Genomic DNA, 25,311 nt, shown 5'->3' with positions numbered 1-25,311 from the left:
CGGCCGCATTGCCGTGGGCAAGAAGAAACACGGGCTGGAGGAGCAGCACAGGTGGGCACAGGCAGGGTGGGATCAATGGCAGCAATGCAAAGGGCAGCAAAGCAGAAGAAAGGCCAGCGATCATTCGGACCAAGCAAAAAGGCTCTGGTGTCGCCTCTGCATTCAAAAAGAATTGGTGAGAAAAGTAGAGGTGTGTTGCTTAATTTTGTGATTCATTCACCTAGCGAACAAATTGGAGTGCAATAAAATAGCTTGGAGTTACTATCCTCACACTGGTGCTACTTTCTCATATTGAAAAGAACCTTTTAATGAAATGCCTGTAAATTGAAGCACCTAACAGGTATGAATTTAAGTAAAGTCACTTTGCAGTGGTACCCAGAGTAGCCCATTATATACTTTTTCTTTACATCTGTAAGACTACACTCATCCTAAAACAGTATCTGCAGGGAGGAAGGAAAGAAAAAACAGTTGCAGCTGTTGTGGGAAGCATGATTCCCAATTACCAGACTTTCATTGATTTCCACAATGTGGAGTCAGTTAATATATGCCTGTAACATGTGCCTATAAACAGCAAGGAGTTCATCCTCATAGTCTTGTAAAAATTCATCTTGATGTGGCACTCAATGTGGTTTCCATCAGAAGGAAGGAGTACAAATGAGCAGGCTACAAATATGCATTTTTAAAGCTGTACCTGCTTTATTTTACTTCTACTTCAATGGAAGACCTAAACCCTTCCACAGAATACTAAGCGTCTCCTTCAGAGAGGTGTGTTGAGTTAAATGCATTAAAGTTGAATAAGCAATGCCAGGCAAAAATTATTAAACAAGGCCCTTTCTTTCCAGCTAGTGCTGAAGCCACTTTTCTTCTCTCTTTTTTTTTTTTTGTGTCTAAAAATGCAAAAGAAGTATTCATGTAGAAGACATTCTTGTAGCACAATCTGAAAGATCTCTTAATGTAAATACTTTCTCAGCTGTGACAAGTAGGTGTATCACTCCCCAGACCATATAATGAAATTTTCAGTCATCACAAGGGTTTTCCATCCTAAACTTAGTCCTATACTCTCACAGTACAGAGTTCTTCTGACAGCTGATACAGTGTCCAGCACAACTGAGACCCAGTTCTTGTCAGGAGTGTGTGTCCAACAGAGACAATGGTCATTCAAATGAGAAGCAGCTTCAACATTTACATTCCTCTTGGGGGAATTTGAAGCAATTAATTTTAAAGCTTCTGCTTTCTGGTGCAAAAATCAAAGAAGTTGGATAAGGTTTAAAGAAGTGTGAAAAGGGAAGGACTTTACTCTTAAGAGGCTGAGTACCAGGATATACTCACAGTTTACCAGGTCAGCTGCTCAACAGAATGGAAAATTGTCAGCAATGTAGTGAAAATTCAGATTACAGTCTGTTTCATTTTATTGATGTGTATATAGGTGGACCTAATGCTTAATGAAAGTAGAAACATTGTTAAAAACTTGTTGCTTCACTTATTAGCTTTGTCCCTAAATCTACCAAAATATTTAAAAGGGAGCACTGAAGTTTGCCAAAAGAGACGTAAGCACCTTGGCTTAAAAGGAAAAGGAAACTGGCAATGGGATTCTTCTCTGAAGGCCTCTGGTTATTCCTGGAGTCAATCCATCTTCCAGTTGCCTTTGTTGCTGTTAGAGCTGAAAGCACAACTGGAGTAACGCAGTGTGGAGTTCCTGTGGCTGAGCACGTTCTGCATGAGCTTGGGGAATTCCTCTTTGCAGTTATTTGCGCAAGAGATGAGAATGTGGAGTATCTTGTCATCCAAGTAATTGCAGGCTGGTCTGGTAGCACAGTTTGCATCCCAAGACAGCATAGTTTGGGTTACACTGTTTGTCAAAAGTGAAAGGCACAGGGCAAGAGGATAAAAATTTTTTGTAGCCTTTTTTCTTCCTATAGGCCAAGCTTTATTTTTCACCCCTTGCAACAGAGCTTTTATGCTCTTCCAGGTCTGACAGTACCATGACAGATGATATTTGTAAGGTTGGACAATACGTTTCATGCTTATTTTTAGTAACAGAGGAGAAATTAAGCCACAGGCCTAAATCAGATATAAAATTGAGGAACATGTTAGACTTTCTAATTTAAGCAAGATAAAAATTTAAGTGACTAGAAAGTGGGCCAAATAACAGGTAAAAATCAGAATGAAGACTGTTGAAAGAAGGGGGAGAGAAAATGGAAGTGAAAAGCAGAAGCTGAACCAGTGAAAGTCTATAGTTAGAAGACAAACTTTAAGACTGGATACAATGATGTTATTTCCTCTTATTTCTATTTTAAAAATATTTTTCCACTTATAATGTCATCCCTGTATTCCAGCAAAGTACTTTATACAGGTTTGTGATTAAGTGTTTCAGCGTAACATATTGAAAGGATGTCCAAAAAATACCAATTTGGTTGCCTGACACCTGTAACTTCTGTCTTTGCATTCTTGCCCTTTTGGAGATTTAACTTTAGAGCTCTCTCAACTCATGTAGCATTAAAAACGTGGCCAAAACTTCACTTTTAGTGATGTGAGGTACAGAAAACCCTTTTGCAATTTTCAGATGATGGGCGATGCTTCTAGGATGTGATATTAAGAAAAAAATTTTTAAAAATCCCAATCTACTGAACTTTACAGATAAGAGCTAGAAGTTGTTGAAATACAGATTGCCAAAAATAGAGAACTAGTGGGCCAGTTTTATAGTAATTTTTGGACGTTACACAGTTTGCACATAAAAATGGCTCGGAAGAGAATTATCCAAGTCACTCAGCATTCACACTTTCATGGATGAGTGTTTGTGTTCCTTTTGTATTCTGTTATTGTTAAAAAGTGTATCTACCTGATGCCAGCTACAAGTTTATTCAGCAGCCCCTATTTACACAGGCAGAAATATTTTCAAAATATCCACGATTTCTTTGAAAACAGCATTACCGGAAATGACAGATGCCATACCTAAGGGCTCTCATCCACAGGGGAAACAGAAATGAAGTTTCATTAACATTTTTTGTTGGAACAGCTTGTGTTGTTAAAGAACGAATGAACATTTTGAGGATGATGTTCTAACCTGAGGAGCGAGTTTCCCACCCCAAACTTTGCTGTAACATATTCCTGATCTTCAACACAGTGTAGGTAGCTCTAGTCGCTGCATTAACTACACAGAGACCTTCTTAAGAAGAGGTTTCAATGTGAGTGGATCCTGTTCTGAAGCTGTGATGATTAGCACAGCTGCAGGGACACAGCTGGCCAGCACAGACATGGCTTGTACTGCAGCAGCCACCAGCTTATTCCATGGGGAAACCCCACTGGTGACTGGAGGGGCAGATCTTCAGGGCAAAGCTGTGGGCTCTGATGAGTTTGGGGTGCTGTGTATCTCCTTTTCTTCTCCTTCCTGTACAAGCCATCAGTCAAGTCCTTCCTCTCTGCTGTCTCCAATGCAGTGTGACCTAAAGAATAGGCTGATATCTGACAATGCTTTATTTTTCAAAGGGTAGCAAAAGTGATTTCATTAGTTGTGCTTGCCCATCCTAAGACATGCTTTCACTGGCTGTTCCAAAGATCAGGAAGGATGGCATGGTCATTCAACAACACACACTGATAACACAAATGTGCTTACATGGATGGGATAAAGAGATTTAATGTCATTCAAAATGAAGTTAAAGTAACAAGAATGGATAAATGACAGCAGCTATAAACTCTGAGCCTGAGATTGCTAGAAAAATTGTAGAAAAAGGAACCCCAAAAACTGACCACACTTTTTTTTTTTTTAATAGAAGAAATGAAATAATTAGAAAAGAAACCTCCTAGAAGTAAGTGTACATATTAGGAAGGTGTACAAAGCCAAGGGCATCCAGAAGAAGTGGTTTTGAAGCAGGGAAGGAATTTAATCTGTCTTTCTTCTTGTGCTTCTCAGAGAAATCTCAGTCAAGAACCTCAGGCAATTTTTACACTACTGACAATTTTCAGTCAGAAAGGTGTCAAAGTATAGAGCATATTTCTGGATTTGTTTTGTAGTGAACACAAGACGCTATGATGTTGACTTTTGGAAGGGCCTACAGAAACATTCTGACTGTCCAACATTATCCACTATGTTCAAAACCAAAGCTTTAAGACAATTCAGCTCTGTGAAGGACTTTCTAGGGGCTTCAAAGAGATGGGTGTTTGTAAAGCATTTTAATTTCCCTAATGCCTTGTTTTAAGATTGCACGAAGGTAGATACAGTATTGTGTTTTGTGTCAACAGTTTCCTGTTCCAGGTGTAACTCAGAGGACAACCAAAACTTCAGCTGAAGGCAGACTGCCTTTTACAGTGTTGCTGAATGAACAGTAACTCTCATCTTGGTTTGCCTTCCAGTCAAAGAGTTGCATATAAGTTTTTTTCTGAGACAGATGAATAAAAGGATTCTCCCTGTGAAAAATACTTAAATTTACCTGAAGTGTACCTAGTAGTGTCTAACCACAGGACTGTTTGGCTTTACTTTTAGTCCTGGTGATTTTTACTTGTACTGTCACCTCAGGCGTGATTGTGAGAGCAGACTGCATAGGTGTATATTTGTTTACCTTCCTGGTGGTCTGTGGTGCAAATTCTAAATTTTCTACAGCATTCTAATATTTTACCTGTGTTTACGCAATTGGAACAAAGTGTGTGACCATTTTCACAGTGGAATATTGAAGAGCCATCTGTCACAGTCAGGAAGAGAAAAAAACCAAAACTACGTGTGACAGTCCCTTTGACACTGAGATCTGCATTACTGTCTCCCATCCACTTCTATTTTTTGAGCTGAACAAGAGGAACACAGAAACATTTGAGGGATTTTTGTCTAATACAACATATTTAGGCAAGAAGCTGGTGTAGTCTTTTCAACAAATTTTTAAAAGTGCACTTTCAAACAACATTATTTTCCCAATTAAGGGTTTTGTTGTTGCTTTATCTATTTTTTTGCATAGTAGTAACATTTCATTAGTCACTGGCCTTTTATGTGTAAAGAGAGAGTGGATTTAAACACAGCATTTTTTAAACTTCAGTGACTTCTCTTTCAAAAGTTTAGTAAAAGGGCTTTTTTTTGGTTTGTTTTTTTTTTTTTTTTTTTTTGGAAATAAGGTAACAACGCAGTTACGAGCAACCTCAAAACTAAATTTGTCTCCTTCGTCATAATGACCTCTCACAGATTTTCTCAACATCTGCTTCTTTTGCACAGAAGTGAGCCAAGTAGTGTTACAAAATCCCACCCAAAACACAGTGCTGCATTCTCAGCTGCAGGTCTGGCCATGCCAATAGGATCCTTCCCACATCAGCAATGATCTGACCTTTGCCTGTTACTTGGGCAGTTAATCCCAAAGCGGATTTTGGCTAACAGGTGTTCCAGAGGATGACACTTTGATCTTTACACAGTAGAATAAAATAATGAATATTTAGATGGACTACATTCTAGAGCCAAACCAGCAATACCCTCCCAGTATTGAGTTTCACATGGATATTCTCTTCCTCTGGGTTGACAGTCCAGAGTCTCTCATACAGCAATTTATCAGCCAGCTGGCCTTTCAAATGGGCAGCCGTCCAAAATCAGAGTTAAAGCTTTGTGTGAGATGCCAAGTTTGGTGGAAATTTGGGATGAACAGCTAAGAAGGAGGATACAATTACATCTGTTTTAATTTCGAAGACTGCCATGATACAAGTTCTGGAAAGTGCTGTGATGGCACTTCTGCTTTCAGTGAAACTGTGTTTCTTTCGCTGAAGCAGTGCCAGTGAAGCAGGCTTTGTTCCCAATGCTACAGGCATTTTAAAGGAAGGGAAAGATGACCTGGCACCACTCCACATACAGACGACAGAAGCTTGTTCCCAGCAGAGCCTGGGTGTAGTATCCCTCCCTCCTTCTGCTCCAGAGCCTCGTGCGTGTGCATGGCTTTGGTTATTTTCATGTGCCTTGCAGGATTGCTGCTCCAACCTTTTATAGCTCCAGCTTTTGTGTTCAGTCTCAGGTTCATTTCCAGTGATATCCTTGTCTCTTCTAAAAAAATGGGGTGTTTCCGTTGTCGAACATTCTGAATGGAAACAAACCTGTAAATTACACTTCCTGGACTTCTTTGCAGGATTTTTTTTTCCTGTGAAGTCCTTGCAAAACTTTTCATATAAAAATGAAGGCAATTTTCACTGAAAATAAATTAAAATAGTGTTTAGATGTTTTCCCTTGTTGCTTGGATCACACCTGCTGAGAGGCAATTACAGGAATATATCTTAATTTTCACTGAAATTCTGTCAGTTAATTTTGATCCTTTTAATTCTAAGCTTAGGCAAGCATGTTTAATTGCAGATCTTGTCAGTGAAGATGCATTGAGGGAAATACGGAGTTTATGAGGAGTTTAAGCGCTGCCTGTTTGCCCAGAAGAGGAAGTGTACCAAAGAATATACAAATGGGAAGTTCAGGAAGTACAGCTTCTGAAAATAGACAAAAGATTCTGTATAGCCCCCAAAACTGCTTTCACTTTATCAGCACAAAGCTGGATAATTCTACTTTCTCATGCAAATAGAATCTGCAGGGTTTTTAGATCCAGCAAAACAGTCAGCTGTTTGTACACAGCTTTGCATTAACAAAAAATAGTTTTTGGACCATGTCAAAAGGAGGCCACTGCAAGGGGCACAGATCTGTGTAAACTGTGAGTGCCTGTGAGAAGGGTGGTAACTCAAAATTGTAAAGGAAGGACTGCAACCAGCACTGCTTTTGCTAACCCTGCTCCAAACAGCAGCAGCAGCCATCTAAGAGAAGAGTGAAGGATGCTTTAACCCCTTTGTCTCCCCAGGTGGTACCACGGCAATCTCACCCGGCACGCAGCAGAAGCACTGCTGCTCTCCAACGGGCAGGATGGGAGCTATCTCTTGAGGAAGAGTAATGAAAGGGAAGATTTGTACTCCCTCTCTGTAAGGTAGGCTATGGACAGAGTGAACTAATCTAATGCTCCACTTACTTACATGTTTGAATGTCCCACGCATTACAGGTTGTTTATTTTTCCTAGGCCTTAAACTATTTTGAAATATATTCCTGTTGGTATAATCCCACTAAATTACATTTTGCTAGAGGAAAAAAATGGATTGGATTTCACAACTGCTCTCATTTTTCCAAATTATGAATTAATCTTATTGGGATTCTATAGAATTTTCAGTCTGCAAAATACAGATAAAAATCTCCATGGCAGTTAAAAGAGCTTAAGAAACAGCTGGTGGGAGTAGAAAAGTTTTTTGTTGAGGACATCAGCAAGCACTTAACTTGGAACCTTACTAGTTTCTGAATCCCTGTGTAGGAACCATCATCTCTGAAGGATGATCCAGTGTTTGACTGGCTGTTTTTACTCCTCTGTTCTGTGCTAAGGTTCAGTCTTAGCCGGGCCTGCATGACACAATTGAGTAGCATCTTGTGATGTTGAGTGATCCGTGTCAGGGTCTTGAAGTCAGTTACTGCAATTTAGGACACAACTGTTCAGGACACGACCAATATAGAGCAGAGGAAGCCCACCCTGGTTACTTCACTACTGAATCACATTTAAAGAATCTCCCAGAAGGAGAGAAACCACAACATTTTAGCGAGGCAACCTGAGGACACATGCATTAGACACGCAAGGCAGTCTCTGCAGGACGGCTGGGTGGAGGTAACCAGCCCTAAAAACGTTTGTAGCCTTTGGCAGCTGTGTGATACAAGCTGCCTCTAGATCAAAATTTTAAGCTGGTGCATGCAAGCTCATTCCTGCTGCAAACTGAGCCTTTGAACAATTCGTGGCCACAACTCAGCTGAATCATAGTAACTTTTAAAAGTAATTTTGTGTAATGCTGCTGGTTATTTACACCCCGGACAGGAGCACAGCATACATCCTTGAGTTTGTGGCTTTCTGCATATTCAGTACCAGGAACTGTTACAATTTGGAAGAGTAGTTGCTTGGGAACTGAGGAACGTCTAATTTGCACATATCCTGTTCTCCTGGAAAGACAACTATGAGGTTTTTACCCATTTCTGACAGAAGATCTAGGAGCAAGAGTGCCTATACACACACTGCTGAAATTACTACCACTGTAGGCAGCCATTTATACAAAGGGTACCCAACAGATGTGAAGGTGATGTTACAAAATGAGTATTCAGAGTAGCAATAACTAAATTGAGTGCAAGTGTTGCCAAAAAGAATAGTGGCATTTAAAAATAATAGCTTTCCTTAAAATAAATAATTTTAAATTAATCACTGTTTTTCTGGTTTTTGGTTTTTTGTTTTTCTTTTCTTTTTTTTTTTTTTTTTTTTTGCTTTAAAATGTTAAGATCATTTGATATAACTACCTCAGACAAGTATCTTGAAGGTAGTTTTAAAGGGCATTCAGAAAACAACTTATCATAATAAACCAAAATTTAAATAGTTCTTTTAATAGCAAACAGAAGTGTTAGTTAATGAAAATAAATTTGCTGCTTTAACAGATTCTAGCCTTAGAAGACCTACAAAAGTCCATTTCAGGCCCATTTCAATCTCTTGTTCAGCTCTTCATGTAGCCAGAATTACTTACTGCATTGCCATATGAACTGAATAGTACAGGTTGAAGTCTGATCTTTTATTCTGTTCTGTTAGTTTCTGTTGTTTCTGGTGGTACATCTCCCTTGAATACTGATTTTGATTTGAAAACATATTACAATTTTCTACTGATTAAGTGTTCTTCCAGCTTTTTTTTTTTCTTTTTGGCTGATATTAAAACTTGATTTTAGAATACATAATTCAGTTTTGTTCTGATACATTTTTATATGAAAAGGATAACTTCAGCAATTCTAGCTGTCATTTTCTTTCTGTCCTAAAATACCTTCTGTAGCTTTTACTTTATTTTCTGCCTCAGCCTCACAAGGAACTTCGGTCAAGATTGTAGTTGGGGTTTTTTCAAGGGAAATATGCTTAACCATCCCTTGAGGTTTTTATTGACAGCTGTAGGAAGAGAGATCACATAATGCCTGAAATCCTCTCCCCCAGCTACGTTAGTTTGAAAAGGAAGTAGGAAGCAGAGTAGAATTTGCTCTCATTGCAACATTGTCTTGAGAAATTAAACAAAAAGATGGAAAAACCTGTAACTGCAGCAGTCACAGCAGCTCTTCCCTGGTGTGGAGCATTTGCACTTGGCCCCAGCTGACTGTAGCCCAAAACATGTGTGAGGCTCATAGAGGTGTCTTCTACAGTATCATAAATACTGTTCAAAGAGAAATAGCTAAATACCTGTTTGAAATAATAATCTTCTTTGGAAATGGCAATAAACAATGAAAGAGAAATTAACAATGAAATTGATTCATTTTCTTCACCACATTTTGTCAGTATATTTGCTATGTAAGTTTTTCCTCAGAAAAACTGTTAACTATTTTGGGTGCTAATAACATTAACAAAAGTAGCTTTTTCACTGGAGAAATACTTGCAATAAGTGCTTCACTGTCTTTTGAAGTCAAAATAATCACCCACCCAGGAAGTGAGACCTTGCACACTTCTCTAAATGCTATCAGGTTTCATAAACAAAAGCTCTTACTTCCCTTACAGAACAAGGACCCTGGTTCATGTTTGCCAGTGCCCATCCTAGTGGAACAAATCATCCAAATACACAGTCAAAGCAAACAAATTCTAAAGCCCTGGGTATTTAAAACTAGGTTATTAAACCTTCGTTTGGGTGTAAAATGGAGACAGCCTATTTTTCAAAGCAAAACAGAAAACATTTTCAGTGAGATTGGGATGTTCCTTGAAAAGCAAGACACATACTGAGTACACTTTTAAAGTCCAGTAAGTGAAAGGATTTCATCCTATTTAGACAGAAGACTTGAAATCTCTTTTGTGAGTCCTTTTCTGATGCGAGATTGGCCTTTCTAGGCTTTCTTCATCTCATATCTGTAAATCAGCAACTAAAATCTGATTTTCAAATGCATTGAGTATTAGTGAGGGATAGTAATGGCAGTGGTATTACTACAAGGACTGTGATTGTCAACCTGTGATCTGGGTCAGATTTCCTGTAGTGAAAGCTGCTATTTAAGGGTTGTATGTGCCAAATGCCTTTGGAATTTATGCTTTGACAAATTTTCCTCTTTTATTTCAGGGGAAAAGATTCTGTAAAACACTTCCATGTTGAGCATACAGGAACTTCATTCAAATTTGGATTTAATGAATTTTCTAGCTTGAAGGAATTGGTCATGCATTTTGCAAACCAGCCTTTAATTGGAAGTGAAACAGGTAAGGAGAGCCATATTGTGTGTATGAACATTTTTTGTAGCCTCTTCTCTCCCCTCTCACTCATGGAACCAGTCTTAAAGCTGCAGTACTCAATGTTCAACACCAACAGAACAGATGATTGAGGATGCAAGCCTCATAGAGTCACCCCAAGATACTTCACAAAGATCTGACTAAAAGGAGCTTCTGATGTGCTAGGAAATAGATCTGCTGAAGTGTTCATCCTCATAAATCCACATTTGTATTTGTATCTAAAAAAATCCCACTTCAAAAAATCTTTCAAGCTCTTTGAAGTTAAACCACACATAAGTTTATTGGTCTCTTGCTAAGCTGCTCCTTTCAATTTCTCAGAGGGGCAAGCATTTCAAAATATCAGGAGGATTAGAACATTCTCAAAAATGGCAAAACCAAAGCATGGTGTTAGTGAGGAAATAAATATACCTCCATGAAGCTGAAATGGAAAAGCGACTTGAAATTGTTTCATCTCACTATTCTTTGTCCAAGGAAGGTGTCTACATTGTTATGCTCCTTGTTTCTGTAGGGAATGTGTTTTTAACTAGCTCTCCTGTTCTGCCTGCAGTGTATCACCATGCTGATGCCACCTGCCATCACAGTGATTTGTCTCACTTTTAAGAGGAGAGAGAAAAGCACAGGTTTCTTTAACAACCAGTGTGCTCCCTGAATTAAGGGTCAAAATATTAAACTTGATTCCTACATGTGAATTGAACACCACTGGACTAGAATCCCTGCAGAAACAAAGTGGATAGTATGTCAGTTTTATGTTTAGCTTCAAATGTAAGAGTTGAAGACATGTCAGTACAAGTTAATGCCAAAAACTTCAATATCCTCTGTGGCAAGTGTATGCAAATAACTCAGAGCAGTATTAATTATGTATGCAAGAGCCCAGTTAAGTGGTAGCTGGCACATGCAATAACTAACATGTCACACACTAAATATGCACCAGTACTTTGCTAACCCAAACACTAGATTCAAGGGCTCCTTTGCCAGTTTCTTCCCCCAAGAAATAATGCAGTTGTACACTCAATATGGCACTTGTATCTTTCAAAACACTCTCTTTTTAAATTGCTTTCCAGACTGGTTCAAACACAGAGCTCCTGCATGTATCCTCTGTGCCAGTAGATACATGTGCCTTTTCCTGGGAAATCAGGCATGCACCCACAGGCCTAGCTCTGCAAAGATTTCAGATGACATAAAACTTGTATTTCCTCATTCCTCACTCCTTCACTGCATGTGTAACAGACATGAATAAGCAAAACATTGTTTTTATCTGATCTCTACAGATGGGATCGACACTTGTCACCTTAAGGTTTCCTAAATAAGATTCTACTGGTTCTGTGCCAACTTATAGAATGGAAAAAAAAAAAAATCATATCAAGAAACCTTCCACCTTATCACACCCTGGAAAACAGTAGAGAGGAAGAGAGAATTAACACTCAGACAATATTTCTTCATATACAAGTATCAAATTTCTTCTGGGTCATAACCATCTTTTGTCAAAAATAGGGTATGGGCTCATCAGAGTCAACTCAAATCCAAGCATCAGCAGATGCAGATGTGGCAGAATAATCTTGCTACTGTGCATCTTTTGCTAGATCTTGTATATAATTACCAGATTACTCTGCACAATTGTCTTAATGGAGGAAAAAATAATCCACAGAGAACTTATTAGAAAACGAATTCTTTATAAAATGTTGTATTAGTCCTTCCAGTTCTGCAGTGGGGCTTTTTATCCCTGGTGTACAGATGATGTTAGCCTGATTCTGTGTAACAGCTTAGGAGTAATTTCTCTGGAGTGGTGATGGAGCTGTTCTCAATTTTATTTTAAATGGTAAAGCATAGTTTTTCTGCAAGGCCAGATAGAAATAAACCAGTGCTGACTTTCCACCCACTGCGAGTTGAATAGATCACACTTGCATACACCCCATGTGCCTGCAAACAGATTTCAGCTGGTTACTTCAAATACCAATTTTCCACTTTTTTTAGCCCTTCCCATTACAGAATAATTTTAAATTACTCATACATCTGTGGGTTTCAAGTCCAAGTTGTTACCAGTTCTAGTATCCCTCCTCTTTAAGGGCAGCAATATCAGCCTAAAATGCAAATGGAGCAGCATTTGGTATGCCGTGACATTATTTTCAAGAATGGAGTAAGACCGTGGAACAGTTACTATTTTAAGGATGTTCTTTAATATTTTGAAAAGTACAATAGCTACACTTTTGAGAGTGTAGCTTTTTTCAGGGAACATGTAATAAACATGACCTTACTTAGAGAAAAAGAAGAAGGGCTATAATGAAAAGGTTTAGCTGGGAAGAGCTGTGTTAAAAACAGTTGAAGGTGATGGTAACATGGGTTTACTGTTAGCAAACCTGTAGCCAAAGCTCTGTCAGATTAAGTGGTTTAAGCACCAGCTATTGGGATGTTGACAAACCATATGACTCTGATGGCCTCCTACATAGTTTAGCATCCTGCCTACCCTCCCAGCCAGCCTATTGGGCAGGAAAGGAATTTAATGAGTCAAGAGATTTCATGCAAGCATTTGCAAGGGTAAAGATTTTGAGAAGGTACCATATATTTACAGTTTTCACAGCTGCCTTTTTAATTTTAGGAAAAGGTGAAATTAACCATTCCTCAGAGATGTAGCTACTGACAAGTTATTTTCTAAGCTGGACTTGCCAGATGACTTACTCCTGTTCTTTTCTCTCCAGGAACTTTAATTGTATTGAAGCATCCCTACCCGTGGCAAGTGGAAGAACCTTCCATTTACGAGTCTGTCCGAGTTCACACTGCAATGCAGACGGGAAGGACAGAAAGTGACCTTGTCCCAAATGCTCCCTCAGTAAGTTGTGTTCTGGTGGGAGGGGTGCTTCTGGTCTGAGTCTAGCATGATTGCTGGAGTGAATTATGGAGTAAGACTGGTTATTAATCCTTTTATGGGTTTTTAAATATAGGAAGTCTTTGCCAAACAAGGCAAAACAAATACAGACTTGCTCAGTACAGTCCCATGGCAAATAAAGACTTTTGTAAGTGTTGTCACTTAGCACTGTCCCTGGAAAAACATTGTCTGCAGCTGGGTGAGTCTGACTCTCCTAACAAAGAATACGTGAAAGATTTTAATTATCATGTTATCTTTTAGAATAATGTATCATTATTAACCTTATCATGAATTAAAAAAAAAATGCACACACACAATAAATCATCATATACATTTGGATCACCTATTCTGACATTTCAGACTCACTTGAACAGCAATTAGAGTTTTAAAATCCCTTGTAACTCATTTCTAAGTGAGACAGGTGGTTTCTCCAGAACAGTTTTCTCTGAACAGAGAGGAAAGTATTTTAATTATATACTGTATTTTTGGGAGAAAAGAGCAAGAGTTATGTTAATATGAATTAATGAAGTTGTTAGAAGAACCACTGCTGATGTGTCTCACAACCAACTCTTCATCACTGAGTTACACTTTAACCTCCAAAGAAGCCTGATTTCCACATACCACCAATAAAAAGATAATATTTTTTCAAGAACAAGGGGGTAACTTGGCAAAATTTTGATTTTCAGAGGTCTGCAGTCTCACAGCCAGGTCCCTACACAGACTTACAGTATCTGAGAAGTCATAAGGTGCAGGTGTCACTCATGACGCCAGAGAAACTGTTCAAATCCAAATTTTTCAAAAAGCACATTAGACAGAACAGGCTTTTCCTCTCAAGTGTGGGCCTGGTTGAGAGAAGAGAACAGCTTGGTAAAACAGCACTTTCCCCTGTTTGCATCTGAGGAGCAATTTCTGGGGATAATTCCACTATTATATATCTGGGCATAATTCCATGGTCAGTTAAACCCCATGTTATTCTGGTCACAACATGTACCTAGGGAACCATCCAGCTTTCCTAAACAAAGTGTAAGTGCAGCTGTTTTGCTGTGTATGGCTGTGAAGGTGCAGGCCAGAAGCTCCCTGAGGTTGGCACAGTCCTGGAGGTTGCCTTCAAAGCCAGCACAGCTCCATGCTTACTCTCAGATGGCTGGATCCACCTGAGGGGAACATTGGAGTGAGGGCAAGTGGCTATGAGGGTCTCCCAAAGAACTGATCCATCTTCCTGATGGAGGCAAAGAGGAGGATGTGGGAAATAAAAGCAGAGCTCAGCTTCTAACTCCAATCCCTTTCTTTGTTACTTCACAGCTTGGTACCAAGGAAGGATATTTGATAAAACAAGGCAAGATAGTCAAGGTAAGGAAAACTCTTACTTGTTGCTTCTGTTCTTTGATCACCCACAGAAGCTAAAGATGACCTGGAGCTGAAATTGCTCCACCTGTATTTCCCTGCAGACAGGAACAATTTGTGTTTTGAGCACAACTGTTAACCGGAGTAAGTCAGCAGCTTTGAAAGCTTTCCTTTCCTAAGAAGTTTTAGACTAATCTCTCCCAAGACAGTTACCATTTGTTCTTGATTTTTCAGAGCTGGAAAACAAGGTGGTTTACACTGCATAGGTATGAACTTAAGTACTTCAAAGATCAGACAGTAAGTAGCAATTCTACCTTTTAAACATCTACGCAGGCAGCTACAGCTTCTCACATGTGTATCACTGCTTTCCAAGCTAAAGCTTCCCAAACTGTCAGAGGGGTCAAACCTGAGTCAGTTTTGCTGATGACTTCAACAAGAGAAAGTAATTTTTACAGCTGGAAAATATTTACTGTGCTCTGCCAGTCTTAGCTACTGGATAGAGTTTACAGGGTTTTTTATACACAGTCATGGAATAGTTCTGGTTGAAAGGGACCTCAAAGATCTTCTTCCAAGCCCTCTACCACAGGCAGGGACATCTTCCACTAGACCAGGTTGTTCCAAGCCCTGTCCAGCCTGGCCTAGAATACATTTTTGTGTTGATTTGTTAAGTGGATTTTAAGCCACCCGCATAACACAACCTGACAGAGAGCGTTCTGATAAAATAGTTTTAAAAGTACTGGTAGTATCCTTTGCATTCTCTGACTTCATGCTTTTATTTCAAGTGGTCCCACAGAATACATGAAAAACCATTAATTTAAAAATTCTTTCTGACAAAAATTAACCTGCAGCATCCTTACAGTTGCTGCTCCATTTCTATCTTAATCTGAGTAAAGGTAAGAAACACATCTGGAGTTCCTTTGCCCTTACAATGCCTCTGAGATTCTTTCATAAACACAGCCACACTGTTTACCTCTGCCAAGCCCTATTTCAAGCCTCTAACCGTTTTTTACACAAGAGCAGAAACAACTGGCTTCTCTCACTAAATATTTCCATTTCTAAACAGTAATGTTTTTGCAGGGCTTTTATCAGTTTTCATTTCAGTTCAAAACAACTTGAATTAAGTTTGCAGGATTGCATTTCAAAGAGCAGCACTCCATGAGTTACTTACTAAGCAGGAAGAATTTCTGTCTTTGTCAGGAATACAACCTCCTTCCAGGCAGCAGCTCCAGTGTCTCCTGGAACTCCTGTTGTTGCTGTGGGGTTGCACATGAGCAGCCTGCAGCTGACCCTGGGACAGCACAAGGGCTTTTTTCTAATATAGGGTATCACTAACAGCCACTGAGTCAGCAAACATATTAAGGGAAAGTGAGAAAGCAACAGTCACCTCCATACACCTGATGAAGGACTATGGAAACAGCTAAGTGTGTTTGGGCAGAAAGCTATTCACCTGCTTTTTCTGAGGTCTTAACCTTGTGAGGCTGAAACAAATACAGGAAGAACTCTCACACCTAGGGAGAAGGAAACTCCTAAGGGAGGTGGGTTGCTGTTATGCACAACCTGTGTCCATGCACCTGAGCTTGTCCAAAGAAACTTTTATATATATATGTGTGTGTGTGTGTACACATGCATGCACACGTGCTTCTCAGGCAGCCAAACCTATCGCTTGTGCTGTGAGCACTACTTTGGCTTCACTTCTACATTTCTCCTTACCCAGTTTCACCCTTTTAAGGCACTTGGGAAGTAATTAAATCTCCAACAGCTGGCTAGGTCTGATAAGACCTATACCCATGCCTTTGCCTCTGTAAACCATAGCTGAAAGTGGTACCAGGTTTGCTGCTGCTTCAGTTACATTACAAGGCATCATCCAAACCCTCAGCAGCCTCCATGTAGCCCAAACATTCCTGCAGTAGAGATGTCCCCTGTTGCTTGTCCAGATGTGAACTGTCCTGTGTTTTTCATATTAAGTTCACTTCATATCATGATACCACTGATGTTATGCTTGCTAGTTTGGGCTTATAGTGTTCCAGCCAGTGTAACTATGCCTGGAAAAATCTGTGAAGGTGCCTCTAAAGGTCTAGATGCAGTGAAGATGAACTTAGATAGCCTTATCTTGTGTTTTCATGTGTCCACATTTTAAAAACATTTTCTCTTCAAGGCTACGGAACCAATTCGAGCACTTGACTTAACTGAATGTTCAGCTGTGCAATTTGACTATTCCCAAGAAAGAGTCAATTGTTTCTGGTAGGTTGCAGGATTTTATCCATGTTACTGGGAAGTTCAAAATAGAAAGGGAATTTTGGAATGTAAACAGTGTGTGCTTCTGAAAGGTCCCTTGGTGGTTGTGACCCTACTCATCTTCTAACTCACAAGTCTGTTTCTGTCAGCCAGTCTCTGTCAGTCCTGCATGGCTTTGACAAATTACTCCTGCCAAAAAGTGGGCCTGTGTGTAACAGGCATTTCTAACTTTATAAGCACTTATAATCATCACCTAGACTCATGAATCTTGTGGTCAGACACTGATACAAGTCATATGGTAACCTCTTCTGTGCCTAAATGTGGGTCTTTTATCCTTAGAAGGGTCATTATCCTTAAAGAGCCTGTGCTGTAAATGACTGTCACCCATTCTTGGTGACCTAACCTCCCTTCTGGTGGCTGAACGGGAGCACAGCCTCCCTGCCCTGCTAGGCCAGCTGGCCTCAGCTTTGGGGAGAACTGCCAGTTGTTCTAGCAACTTAAGAAAGCTTTATTTACTTACAGTTTAGTGTTCCCACTAAGGACCTACTACCTGTGTGCAAAAACTGGGATAGAAGCTGACGAGTGGATTAAAATCCTGCGGTGGAAACTGGTAAGGTGATGTGTGCTGTTACACGGCATCCCGGGCAGCGGCACATGGTACTGCCATCATAACCCTCCAGGACTGTGGCACCCAAGTGCTACAGTTCTCAGCACCTGCAACAAGGGTTGTTCTGGCTGCCAGGCCAGTTAGATTGGAATATACAGTTTGCACATAATCACAGAATCAATTAGGTTGGAAAGGACCTCTGAGTTCACCAAGTCCAGTCTTTGATCAATCACCACCTTGTCAACTAGACCTTGGCGCTGAGTGTCACAGCCATATCCAGTCTTAAGCACCTCCAGGGATGGTGACTCCACCACCTCCCTGGGCAGCCCATTCCAATATTTAACCCCTTTTGTGAGGAAATTCCTCCTGATGTCCAGTCTAAACCTCCCTTGGCACAGCTTGAGGCCATGTTCAACCCTGTTGCTGGTTGCCTGGGAGAAGAGACCAATCCCCACCTGGCTATAGTCTCCTTTCAGGGAATTAGGGTGATAAGGTCACTCCTGAGCATCCTCCTCCTTCAGGCTAAACACACCCAGCTCCATCAGCTGCTCCTTATGGGACTAATGAGCTATCCCCTTCGCCTCCACTGCCCTTTTCTGGACTCAGGCACCTTCCGGAACTGAGGGGCCCAGAACTGGACACAGCAGTGGAGGCGTGGCTTCATCATTCCCATGCAAAGGGGCACAATGTATCTGCTTGCAAACCCACTTCAGCGTTTTTGGGATGCACTTTAAACAGGCAAGCTCATTAGTAAGGAAAAATACTTCCATCTCTAAGGATGTCGTTATATGTGCTTGGTAAACAGTATGGGTCATCAGCCCAGACCATATGCCCTGGGTCATGATGGCAGGAATGAGAAGACAATGTAAAGGCTTGAAATCACTACTTCCTAAAAAATACCAAGACTTGGGTTGGTTGTACTCACCCACATCCACATGCAGGCAGACAAGCAGTAATGGAACTGTCTTTCTGTTCCAGTCACAAATCCGGAAGCAGCTGGAGGAGCACAACGCCACTCTCAGTTCCTAGCTGTGTGCCAGCACCCCTGCTCCTGGCAGGAAATGCCTCTCTCCAAGGGGAGGGCACTGCTTACCAGAGGGCAGCCTCACCTCTCCAGTGCAGTCTGTGCCCCTACACAGATGTCACCCAGCTCTGCACACAGGGGATCCTGCAGCTCTGGGTGCTCTGGGGCTGCCAAGTCACACATGGCGACAGTTTCAGAACCAGAGTGTGGGTTTGATACGTGTGGTGTATGCCTGTAATGCACTTAATTCAAACACCTGCCAACTGATCACAGAAGTGGGCACTGCTCAAAACTTTTGTGGTTATTCAGAGCACTCAGTAATTCATTGCAAGCTCCATCACAACTAAGCATCAGGATCATGTTCTGTAATCTTGAATCTTTTATTTAAAACAGGTCCCTCTGGAAACATTAAAAATCTTATTACCTGTTTATGCTTTAAACCAAAAGAAAAATGTCGGAATTGCATTTTGTAAATAATACCTATATTGCAATCTGGAGAGTAGTATTTAAAGGCCATTTTCAAAGTGACAGATGTGTGACAGTTCTGGTCAAGCAAATTTTTATATGGTTTTGCTTTATACCACAGTGATGGCTATTAAGGAACGTCTGTTTCAAACAGCATCAGTAGGTAATGGTGAGCAGCATCACGTAAGCACACTTGTACATAAACCAGGGTTATGAGAAACAGTAGCTGCTTCCTGGCACTCATAGGACACACGTGTAACAGCATTGTGTTAAGAAGTGAAACCCCATGACGTTGGTGCTGTACTCAAAGTAGACGTTACATTTTGGAAGCAAAATCTGACACACTGGAGAGGCTCAGAACCAGCTCGACCCAGCTGCAAGATCCCCTGAGCAATCCTGTGCCTCCTCGAGGGCTGGGCAAAGAGGGGGGAATCCTCTCTCCCTGCATAACAATCAAATTTATGCTGAAACAGCATCTGCAAACCTCTCCTGCTATGCAATACTGCAGTCTGTGTTTGGTATTGCTCATGCAGAAGGTGTTTGATAATTGCCTTTACTGGGAGAATAGTGCAGAAGAGGAAGGCAAAAGCACATTGGAAGAAGAAAGAAAGATTTGGACACATAAATAGCATTTTATTTCAACTTAAAAATTCAAAGTATTTGTAAATATTTTTATACAGATTGTTTTCTGAATAAAATGTCATTATAAAACTACCGTAAGTTCTTATATTCCTGTACTGTATTGTTAAAGCTCTGTCCTCCTTTTTCCCTTAATGAAGTTTTAACAAACTGGCATCTTCTCCCATTTAGTTAAAAACCTTTGTGAGTCTATGTGAGAGACAGCATAAGGGGAAAAGAGAGATGATATTCTCCAACAGCATCGTTGCCCTGTGAACAGGGCTTGGAAACTGAGCTTGTAGGGAAACCACATCATAGCCTTCCTTCCCTTTTTCACAGCAACAGGCTGCTTCATAAAACACTGGAAACAAGCTCAGCACACGAGTCACAAACTGAAGCCAGTGAAAGAAACAGTGCTTGGGTGGCCTTGGAAGCCATCAGGGATGGGTTGAGCAGAAGCAAACAGGAAGGGGAGGCCTTTGTTGGAGTGCAAACACATTTTGCCAGAAATACACACACCTTCCAGATGCTTCTGTCATGACCAGCAACAGAAGCCCCATTCCAGCTTAGTTTAAACAGAAAAGGGTTGACAAGCTGTAATGTCTTTTTGAGCCAAGAACTCCCAGTTGTCATTTCCAGCAGACACTGTTTCCCCCCTGAAGATCCTGCCTGATACACCAAAGGTTGATGAGGTGTGAACACAGGGCCATGCCCTCCCCTTTGGGGCACACACCTGCCCAGAGCTGTCTCCCAGACCTGCAACTGTCATCAAGGGACATGGGAGGGAGCAACAGGGTAGGGCTAAGAGCATAGGCTTGATCCCCAGAAACAGGATCTCTGCACTGCCCTGGGACTTGGTATCCTAACTGCCCAACTGAGAGACACACTGGTTAGCTTTCAGCCTATAAATTCATGGATTTGGACATGTACAAACAATTAAGAGACCTGTTCTCTCTAGAGACAGGCACATGTGCTGTGGAGTATTACAGTGCAACAGAAGAGTGGACCAGGGTCTGTCATTTAAAAATACTGTATTTTATTTATATTTATTTACTTAAGAAAACCTAAGGGTAAATAAGCTGAGAGTGTCACCAGTGATGAACCCACACAAAGACTATGAGACATGAGAACTTCACAACCATATTACACACAAAAAACCCATGAAGAAGTGAGACATTATTTGGGTGCTTTTAGCTAGGCATCATGAAAATCCCTAAAGCAACAGCTTCCATAGAAACAGCTTTCTTCCTAGTGGAAGCAGGATGCAGCTAGCATCCAGATTAGTAGCACTCCCTTGCCAAAGTACACCCCGTGTAAGAAAGCTGTGATATTGACTGATTGTACCAAAACATCACTGCTAACACACTTGCCCTCACAATGCCTCCAACCACATCTTTGCTCACTCTTGCCACTGATCTGCTTTCCCACAGGTAGTGGTGGTCAGCCTGAGGACACACCCTGCCATGTGCCTGGTGCCCTGTAAAGCAGGAGATCTGGGGGTTGCTCCTTTGAGCCAAGGGCATCACACCAGCCTGGCTGAGCTAAACTCCATGGGAGCTATTTTGGTGGGCTCTCCAGTACTGCACAATACAAGAAGCATGGCCTAAAGTAACATCCACCTACAACACACTAGTAGATCACTTCAGATTCAGTACTATGTACAATTTACTCTTACTTAGTATACTAAGGAGCTGTGGTATTTCTTCCAAGACGTGTTATTTGACTGACGATTATTGAATCTTTCTGTCCACCGGGCTGCAGAGGAATGCTGCACTCTGGCTATACCATCAGGTTAAGAAACTTCAACAACCTGCCTCAGTTCTTCAAACAGAGGTGTGAGCTCCTTCTCCAAACTTACAATCAGCCCTGGAAAGGGAGAAGAGACAGAATATTCCATCAAACAACATCACCGAGAAGCCTCTCTCCAAAGCCTGCAGCTCCCTCCCCCTCCCAAGCCACAGGCAGTGTTTTTCAAAGCCTGAAATGTTTCAGTGAGCCACTCACTTTGCTGTGAACAGTAGGCAGCACCCCTGGGCAGGGTGACTACAGTCCCTGGCACTAAAAGAGGCAGCCAGTGCAGCACAACTCTCCCCCACTACTGCCTTGCCCCTTCCCATAGCTACTGCGGCCCAAGAAGCCGTACCAGAATTAAATCCCTTCTGCTCATATTCATTAACCAATGTCCTCACGAGCAAGGCTAGGGTCTGGCTGAAGGATTTCCCCACCCCACGGAACTGAAGACAAATCTGCAAATGATCCTGCAGAATGTTAACTTGACTGACAGAAAGAGACCAAATAGCTGGCCTGTACAGCACAGTACCTGCCCGTGCAGCAAAGGCAAGGTTAATCACAGGAGAAATATGCTTCTAGAAAAATAACAACTCCATCAAGCCACCTAAAATCTGTGAATTTTTACTCACACATTTTCCTTCCCACCTTTCACAATATGCTGACAAAATTCACATCAGGAACAAAGTTAACATAGCTCGAAGTGAATTCAGGGAATTTATTTTCAATTATTAAAATGTCCAGGCCTTAAAATACTGCAACCTTTAAAACAAATGTGTAGACATACCTGTATTGGCATTGCTGCTAGCAATGAAACTCACTACCAAAGGTAAGCGATTGAACTGCACCACCTGCAAGGAGAGAAAAGTGCTCAGCCAGCAGCTAACACATCTTGGATGTCAGGGCTCCAATAAATTCTTTCTGCAATAAGCAGCCTCCTCACTTTAAAGGACAAGCAGGAGCAAGAGCCACAGAGGTGAATTTTCAGTGGATCTCTTTCTTTAAGGTTCATGGTTAAAAACACCAACAGAATTTACACTACAGTACAGGGAGCTGCACATGGAAAACCTGGCATTTCCCTCCACCTCCATGTTTTACAGTACCTCAGCTGCAGACCCTGCAGATTACACCATGGAAACCACACCCTCCACAGGAAACAGAAGGGCAGGTTTATTGTATTAAGATACTGTTCCCTGTACAGAAATATCTGTTCTTCCATTAACAGGGAACTGGCACCTTGGGCACAACAATAAGCTAGTAGCATCAAGAGGGTCAAAGTAATCTACTAATGTGGGCAAACTAACTCATTCACCCCTTAATTCCCAAACAAAATTTGGCAAACTGTAGGCTAAACAGCTGGTCAGTTTACTGCAGTCATAATTAAAATCTCTCAGGACCACCAGAAATGTAGTAGATGATGGACTTCTGGACACAAATAATAAATTTATTTGTGAAAAATGTGAGTGGTATTTCAAAGCTTTCTTACCTCAAAGCCATACTGGCAGTAAGATTAGCTATGAAGCAGGCTGCATGTGTTTTAATTAATGTTAGATGTCACTAATTATATTTTTTTTTATAAAAGAGAACATAAATCCTTCATAAAAGATATGGAAGACCATATGAGCAACACCTCTCGCAAATTCAGAATTACTACACTTTCCCATGGTCAACAAGTACATCTGAAGTTTTCAAAGATATAACAGAAGTTTAATAAATACTGTGAAAGCTTCCCTTAACCATTTAAGCTGTGTAAGAAATAAATCAAAATTACTTCAATAGCAGCCTAGTGAAAATCTACCGGAACTTAAACAACCTTCTTTTTTTTCCCTCAGTGTAATGCAGGAACAGCTCAAGTCAGTGAGGACAGGGCACACTGAGGCTACTCACCTGGTATGTATTGTAATAGCAGATGATACTTTTGTTTTTAGAGAGTCCTAACTTACTGCCCTGATCTGTGGCAAGGGCAAAGGTGGACAAAAAGCCAGGTCGCAGTGCATGTTCTGGAGCATTATCATTGGCAACTAGAACAAAACAAGAAAATCCTTATCTTTACACGGTGTCTCTGACTGCATCCCAAACCCTCATCCAGCTTAGGGCTCTGCCAAAAGCAGAGAAACATGCAAGACATTTGAGGTGCTCCCACAGGAACACACCAGACAGTCTTCACGAGCTGTACCTCATTTAATGCTCTCTGTATGATCAAAGCTCCTCATGCCAGCATCCTTCCTAGCATACCTAAGGAAGAGTCTTTTCCTTTAGGATGCACAGCCTGTGCTGAGGCCCCTTTGGCTACGTGTCCCAAATTGTTTGCACTCATTCCAGCCTCTGAACTGATTACTAGCACACAGTCACTTGACTGCAAACAGGTGAAAATGTTCAAGTTGTGCTGGCTGTTTTAATACTCTGGGGCATTAAAAACAAATCTGCAATACTTGAATCTTTGTATCCTTAAACTATTGTACTCACAAGCCAAAAACATCTGAAACAAGGACTGCGGAACATAAAATCTACAGTGGCAAAAAAAGCCAACAAAACACTGCCAAACTCTCCCTACTACTTAGTATCAGCCTGTGAGGGACTTAAAGATACAAGGACCTTACAGCACTCCAACCCCTATCACTGAGGAAAACTTCCACGGATTACAATTACTGAGGGCACAAACAAAAGCATATAAAGAGGTACATAATCAACTCCTGAACTTTAATTTAAAGTCCAACTCAATTCTACCACTTGGGATATTTGGGTATTTGGCATAATCAGGATGATTTTTGCTGTACTTCTCCACCCCCTGCTGTTCAATCAGGATTTCAGCTGCAGAGCACAGCAAGAAGCTGAAGTTACCTTTGATAACAGGTACACCATCTCTATCTGAGACTACGATAGCATGAAGACCTTCAACACTGAAAAAAAAAAAAAAAGGAAGAAGAGACACCATTTTAAAACCACAGTAATTAACAGGAAAGGGCTTTCTCTGTGAACAAATGTGCAAGGAAGGGGTTGAAAATAAAAGATCACTAATTTAGTATTTGTTCTGTTTAGTACAGGTCTGGTAGCCCCAGTAATAAGAAGGACATGGAACTGCTGGAGCAAGTCCAGAGGAAGCCATTAAGCTGATAAGAGGGTTGGAGCACTTCCCCTACAAAGACAGGCTAAGGAAGTTGGGGCTGCTCAGCCTGGAGAAGGGAAGGTAGAGTGGAGACCTCACAGCAACCTTCCAGTATCTGAAGGGGGTTTACAGGGAAGCTGGAAACCCCCTTCTCTTCATCAGAAACAGCAGCGACAGGACAAGGAGTAACGGGTACAAATTGAAAGCAGGTAAATTCAGGTTAGATACTAGGAAGAAATTCATGACTGCGAGGGTGGTGAGATCCTGGAACAGGCTGCCCAGGGCGGCTGTGGACACCCCACCCTAGAAGTATTCGAGGCCAGGTTGGATGGGGCTCTGAGCACCCCGGTCTAGTGGAAGCGTCCCTGCCCGTGGCAGAGGGTTGGCACCGGAGGGCTCTCGCCGCCCGCCCCGCACGGCCCCGCGTTACCTCGGCAGCTTCTTGTACAGGAACCGCTTCAGGTCCTGCGGGCACAGACGGGCAGCGCGTTACTCTCGGCCGCTCGGAGCTCCCTCCCCGCCCGGTCCCGGCCATAGCTCGGCGTCCCCCGACCCCACCCCCGCCAGAAGCCACCGCCCGCGTCCCGCCCGCCCCGCGGAGCCGCACTCACGTCGGCCATGGCTGTGGCCCGCCCGGCGCTGCCGCCGCCACCTCCGCGGGCCTGCGAGACAAGACGAGAGACCGCCCCGTCACCGCGGGCGCGGCCACCGCCGCCGGGAAGGGGAGCGGCCGCAGGGAGGGCGCGCTCCGTCCGCGAGGCCCGGGCGGCCGCCACCCCCCGCCCCGCTGCCGTGGTAGAGCCGCTCCCAGCCGCGCCGGGAAGGGCGCGCGGTTGGGCCGAGACCACCGCGCACCGGGAGGGGGGGTGCGGGGGCGCTCCCTGCCCGCCGTACCTGTCCGCGCCCCCGGCGCCCCCCGCGCCGCCGCTCGCCCTGGGAGCCGCTGTCACATGAGCCACGGCACCGCCCTCCCGGCCCGGAACCGCTTCCCGCCGCCTCCGCCCCGCCCCGGCAGCA

At 42.1% G+C, this 25,311-nt stretch overlaps 2 protein-coding genes across 3 annotated transcripts in view; one reads left to right on the top strand and one right to left on the bottom strand.

Annotated features, from left to right (window-relative positions):
- Positions 1–18,322, top strand: part of DAPP1 (dual adaptor of phosphotyrosine and 3-phosphoinositides 1) — a 53,126-nt gene extending 34,804 nt beyond the window's left edge. The window contains 8 exon segments of the mRNA XM_062493822.1: positions 6,795–6,917; positions 10,084–10,217; positions 12,941–13,071; positions 14,410–14,457; positions 14,686–14,748; positions 16,607–16,692; positions 17,209–17,296; positions 18,272–18,322. Coding sequence (XP_062349806.1) covers positions 6,795–6,917; positions 10,084–10,217; positions 12,941–13,071; positions 14,410–14,457; positions 14,686–14,748; positions 16,607–16,692; positions 17,209–17,296; positions 18,272–18,322 — 724 coding nt within the window.
- Positions 18,323–20,414: 2,092 nt separating this feature from the next.
- Positions 20,415–25,311, bottom strand: part of LAMTOR3 (late endosomal/lysosomal adaptor, MAPK and MTOR activator 3) — an 8,404-nt gene continuing 3,507 nt past the window's right edge. Inside the window, exons 1-7 of one of the 2 annotated variants that reach the window (XM_062492995.1) lie at positions 25,189–25,236; positions 24,906–24,956; positions 24,725–24,759; positions 24,030–24,088; positions 23,076–23,209; positions 21,976–22,039; positions 20,415–21,266 (exon numbers count right to left, since the gene is read on the bottom strand). In XM_062492995.1, the coding sequence (XP_062348979.1) occupies positions 21,193–21,266; positions 21,976–22,039; positions 23,076–23,209; positions 24,030–24,088; positions 24,725–24,759; positions 24,906–24,914 (375 nt within the window). In that variant the 5' untranslated portion in view covers positions 24,915–24,956; positions 25,189–25,236 and the 3' untranslated portion in view covers positions 20,415–21,192. Of the gene's footprint in view, positions 21,267–21,975; positions 22,040–23,075; positions 23,210–24,029; positions 24,089–24,724; positions 24,760–24,905; positions 24,957–25,188; positions 25,237–25,311 lie in introns of those variants that run through there. The other variant, XM_062492994.1, reaches the window with a different exon arrangement.

The sequence above is a fragment of the Cinclus cinclus genome, chromosome 5, assembly GCF_963662255.1.
Source record: "Cinclus cinclus chromosome 5, bCinCin1.1, whole genome shotgun sequence".
NCBI classification, from domain to species: Eukaryota; Metazoa; Chordata; class Aves; order Passeriformes; family Cinclidae; genus Cinclus; species Cinclus cinclus.
This window is presented reverse-complemented; position numbering and strand designations above follow the sequence as displayed.